Raw genomic sequence first — 5,407 nt, 5'->3', positions numbered from 1 at the left:
TACTAGTCTAAAAAATTTCTTTCTCCCGATGTACAGTAAGGATTTTAGCTTTACTTACTGCCATTATTAAATGTAAAATGCTGGCTATTAAGTAATGGTTAAAACACTTTACTTTAGCACATATGGTACTGCATTGGCTACACTACTATGTATTTTAGTAATAAATTTCAGAATTTAGATTTTTATGTTGTCTGGTTGTTGTGAAAACTATCTGACTATGGCAAGCTACTCTTATATTAATATAAATTCTTACATTTTTGTTGTTTTCTGTCTGTATTGTTTTATTTAGACAAAATATGTTAAACATCAAGTCAACTTAAGGTATTAATTTGCATTAATGACTTTTAAACATCACTTTTGTGTCATATTTTTTCTTGTTGCAACTTTTTTTGTTGGAACTTACCTATTCTCATCAGGGTTTTTACTTACAAGACATGAAGTTGTTGAAAAAAGTAAATGTAAAACAAAAGACAATCAACCACTAGAGACAAAATACCAACAGAACGAAATATGTTGGAATTTACATAACATTTCACAAACCTATAAAAGAGTTTTGATCATTATCATTGATGCATTAAGATATGACTTTATAGAAAATGTTCCGGAATCTCGAATACCACTTTTCTATCAAAACAAATTAACTATTTTTAATGATCTGGTAAAGAAAAAAGGCTGTTCAAGTGTTCGGATTTTTAGGTAAAAAGCAATCATACTTAGTGAATAATTAAGTTAAGCAGTGTGATATTTAAACAACACTGTAAAAATAAATAAACTTTCTACACATATCTTAAATATTTTAAATCTTCCGATTTAAGTGTTTGTATAAAATATAAAAAGTGGTAATCACAATGTATTATTTAAGAACTATCTGAACGCGATATTTTAGAACTAAATTTTTTTAATTTTCTGTATTTGTACTTCCAAAACTTTAAATTTTAATTTGTGATATAGGTTCATTGCAGATGCACCAACAACCACTATGCAGAGAATCAAAGGAATGACTACTGGAAGTTTTCCAACTTTTTTTGATGTGAGCAGCAACTTTGACAGCTCTGAAATTTTCGAGGACAACTTAATTCATCAAATTGTGCAATTTACTAACATCACCTTTTTGGGTGATGATACTTGGGTCAAGTTGTTTCCCAACACGTAAATATTAACTTGTTTAATTTTTAATCTAAATGAAAACTTTACTGTTTTACAAGAATTAAGATCATCTTGTTGGCAAATAATTTTTTTAGGTTTTTTATGCATTAATAAAATGAATAGCGTGGTGTAGTGGTAAGAACACTTGCTACACCACCATGAGGTCGTGGGTTTAATCCCCGCTATAAACGGTATGAACTCCTGTTGAGCCAGCACTTAATTAGCAGCATAATTACCGGGCAATTATAATCTATAATATCCCAAACTGCTAAAGGCAACTCTAGACTAACAGTTGTTACTCTATGTTTAAGTCGCACATTCGACTTTCCCGCATCGAGGATAAAGATATATACAAAAAAAAATAGAATGATGTAAAAGAAATATTACAATAATGCGACGGAAAAAATGACAAAATTCATTTTATTATTTGTTTTCGGGATTTAAAAATCTAGACCTTTTGTATATATATATACTTAATATATCTTAACTTTTAGATTTAAAACTGAATATCCCTTTCCTTCATTTGATGTCAAGGATCTTGATAGTGTTGATGATGGCATTCTTAATCATTTTGACAGTGCCTTTAACAAAACTGATTGGAAATTGTTGATTGCCCATTTTCTGGGAGTGGATCACTGTGGACATAGGTCTTTAAATATTTTTTACATAAGTAAAAGTATCAGATTTACATAAATTTAAACTTTTTACTAAACAACTGGGTTATGCTTTTTTAATTCTTAAAATGATATTCTGTTCAAAAAATATTTTATAACTTTTTTAGATATGGACCATTTCATAGTGAAATGTCAAGAAAGCTTAAACAAATGAATAAGAGTATTAAAAATATTGTGGAAAATATGAAAGATGATGATTTACTTTTAGTTATGGGTGACCATGGTAAAAATTTAAAAAAATTTAAATCTTAAAATATTGTTGTAAACTTTTGGTAAAACTATGTTAAATTCTTTTTTCTAAAAAGGGTACTGTACTACTTTTTAACTAGTAAGCCGCCTTCGATTTATTTTTTTAATAAAATGCTACTTTTTTTTGCAAACAGGAATGACGCACACAGGCGATCACGGAGGAGATACCCACGATGAAATAAATTCCGCTCTGATAGCTTACAATCCTGCTGGTAACTTTGTAAATAATGTCGACAATCAAAATTGTTTATCAAAAACTGTGCAACAGGTTAGACATTAACCCCCCTTTTGAAAAAAATGTCATGGCTTCTTAAAACTAAATATGTAATATTTAGATTGATCTCGTTCCCACAATTTCACTTATTTTTGGAACCCCAATTCCTTTCGGAAACTTAGGAATGCTTATATCAGATTTTCTTCCCACTGGTATAATGTTGTTTTTTTATTAATTTTTTTTGGATGTTATGTTAAACTCAATATTTGATTTGATGTAATATTTTATGCATTTTAAAGTTGGGAAGTTATATTTTCTTAAAAGTGTGTGGTGTTCTGTTTTTTAACCAGCATAATTTTTAGTATGGCGGGTTGTTTAATTTCGGTCTTTTCAATTTTAGATTCTGTATTAGATCTACACAAAGCTTTAACCGTAAATGCTGCACAAGTTTACAATTTCCTCACATCATACCAACACAAATTTTCATTTTTTTCTGAAAATGATTTTCAAAAAGTCCAATATCTCTATAATGCCATATCATCGACTTCAAATAAAACCAAAGAAATTGAAAACCTGAAACATTTTTTGGTTAGCTCAAGAGAAATGTGTCGAGCAGTTTGGGCACAGTTTAATATGGTCAATATGGTTGGGGGATTGTTCTTGTGTTTTTTTACTATTTTGTGGATGTTTTTTAAAGAAGAAGCCCACCATCTAGAATTTACATTTTTTCTATTCTTATGCAGCTTGTTTACACTTTTCTTTTCAAGTTATATTTTGTATCTGCTTTATTTTATAATTGTATGTGCTTGGGCTGCTAAAGCTTTATTTTTTAACCAAGCTATTAAAAAAATTAAAATTTCTTTTGGTATTTTATTTTTATTTTATCCTGTTATCTATTTATCAAATAGTTTTATTTTAAACGAAGATTTGATTTCACTGTATCTTTTTTCCTCATTAACTTGTCTGTTATGTTATCAACATCTTCGATTTTGTTCGTCTCAAATTGTCAGAACAAAAAAATTGCACTGTGAAAATAGTACTAAGCTTTGCATCCAAACTGTTTCTATAACTATTCTTATGTTAACCATTTATCGATGTGCATTTTATTTTCGAAAATGTCGACCTGAACAAGATTGGTGCTACAATTTAGAAAATATTATCACTGAATCAAGTGCCACAGATGTAAATCTAAATCAAGTTTTTGCCACACCAATATTTAGGTAAAAATAATTAAATAGTTGCTAAAAATCAAAATGCTTAGATTTTAGCTGAAACTTCATGTTTTGTTAGGTTTCTGTTATCTAGTGGAAGTTTGCTAATAATTTTAACTTTACAAACTTGGAATGAGTACTTGAGTAATCAAGATGTGCAATCTTTAATAATAAAACAAATGATGTTATGGGTATCTTGCTTTTGTGTTATCTGTTACTGGTGGTCAAAAATTTTTGGAACTGAAGTAAGAATTATAACTTAAACATACAAAATTACTTTAATTTATTTAAAATCACCTAGATAATCTTAAATCTTTAAAGCAAATCAATGGCTTCATTAATATTTACTTATTTAAAGCTTAAAAATTTATTTTTAGACTCCACATTACCTGTACCTGATTGTCTTTCCTCGCTGCTGTTTTGTGTTTACTTTTATAAGTATCCTGTCTTTACTTACATTTTCTTCACAAAGGTAATGTTTAACTGCATACTTTAAAATTTGCTGATTATTTTAAATCTAATCAAGAAAAACTTTTTGTTTTAAAATCGGTATTAAGTTTATTACTTTGCAATTATTAAATGCATTTATATTGTTATTGACTTTTGTTTTACTTTTTTTAATTCAAAATTAGGTTGAACTTTGAGAAAGAAAAACTTATAGTTTTGTCAAACTCAATTCTAAATCTATGCACTGCTATTCTTCTCCTAGTTTCTATATTGTTGGGTTCTTACTATGCACAAGTTTTACTTCTTTATGTGATATCTACACTTGTGTTATTAAAGATTATCAATATTTTTCAATTAGAGTAAGATTTAATTTTTTTAAGTACTAAAACTCTTTGTCTGTTGTAATTTATAAACTATCTTTAAAAAATAAGGGCATTTATTTCTGTTGCCAATTTTGCCAGATGAAATAGGAAAAATATATTAATCCATCATAAATTTAACTAGTGTTTTGGAAGCAACTGTTTTGTGGTCTCTGTCTTCTGCATTTTGGTGGTTTGCAACAGGACATCAGAACACTTTCTCAAACATACCATGGGAATCTGCATTTGTTGGATTTCAGGGAAATCATGAAACTGTTGTTGTTCCTGCTATTCTGGTTACCATAAACATTTTTTCTTCTCAAATATTACACACAGGTTAATATAAAACATATACCCAATAAGTAAATTTTGGTATCAGGGGTAAATTTTACCTAGCGCCTCGTTTTAAATAGCCTATCATGTTTACCTTCAAATTTTTTTTTAGTTTTGCTACCTCTTGTTGTACTTTGGCCTTATCGTAAACAAAAAAAGAATCTTAAATACTCATCTGAACTCTGGTCAACTATTTCTGATATATATTTAAAGTACATTTCAGTTCAAGGTGTTAAAGTAAGTTAAACTAATAGCTTAACTTAAAGCAACTCATTAAAAAAATTAAAAGTTCAAGAGAATGATACAATCATAATATTTTTTTTAATTTACAGCTTATTGGAACCATGCTTGCTTGTTGTATACACAAAAGACATTTAATGGTGTGGGCCATTTTTGCGCCACGGTTCATGTTTGAAGGGATCTCATTTGTTGTTGTTTGTGTTACTAGTTTTTTAATGTTAGCTTTTATTGGTAGATTAAATTATGTTTTATCACTAAAAAAATAAACTCCAGTAAGCCAATATTTTTTAGTGTATTGCTCTTGTGTTAAATATTATATATTAAAAGAGAAAAATAATTAAGGTATTGGTTTAAGAAGTTAATAAAGAAAAAATAAGCTTAAAAGTGGACAGAATAACTCATGTTTGATGGCTATACCTATTTTTTAATTATTGCTTTTATAAATAAAATAACAAAATATGTTAAAACTCTACTGGTTATCTAACAGTAAAGTATATTTTTCACATCAAAAAAATGTTGGATTTAACAACTTCA

At 28.1% G+C, this 5,407-nt stretch overlaps 1 protein-coding gene across 1 annotated transcript; it reads left to right on the top strand.

Moving 5' to 3' along the window:
* Nucleotides 1-273: 273 nt before the first annotated feature.
* Nucleotides 274-5,139, top strand: LOC145753406 (GPI ethanolamine phosphate transferase 3, catalytic subunit-like). The gene is made up of 13 exons (XM_082569818.1): nt 274-696; nt 952-1,149; nt 1,641-1,793; nt 1,928-2,043; nt 2,204-2,337; nt 2,405-2,495; nt 2,684-3,503; nt 3,574-3,739; nt 3,872-3,966; nt 4,127-4,300; nt 4,446-4,636; nt 4,746-4,870; nt 4,966-5,139. The coding sequence occupies exons 1-13, from the start codon at nt 338-340 to the stop codon at nt 5,137-5,139; spliced, it is 2,796 nt and encodes a 931-aa protein (XP_082425944.1). The 5' UTR covers nt 274-337.
* The last annotated feature ends 268 nt before the right edge of the window (nt 5,140-5,407 follow it).

This window comes from Corella eumyota, chromosome 5, assembly GCF_963082875.1.
Source record: "Corella eumyota chromosome 5, kaCorEumy4.1, whole genome shotgun sequence".
Taxonomy (NCBI): domain Eukaryota; kingdom Metazoa; phylum Chordata; class Ascidiacea; order Phlebobranchia; family Corellidae; genus Corella; species Corella eumyota.
The sequence above is the reverse complement of the archived record's forward strand: the minus strand, read 5'-3'. Positions and strand labels throughout refer to the sequence as shown.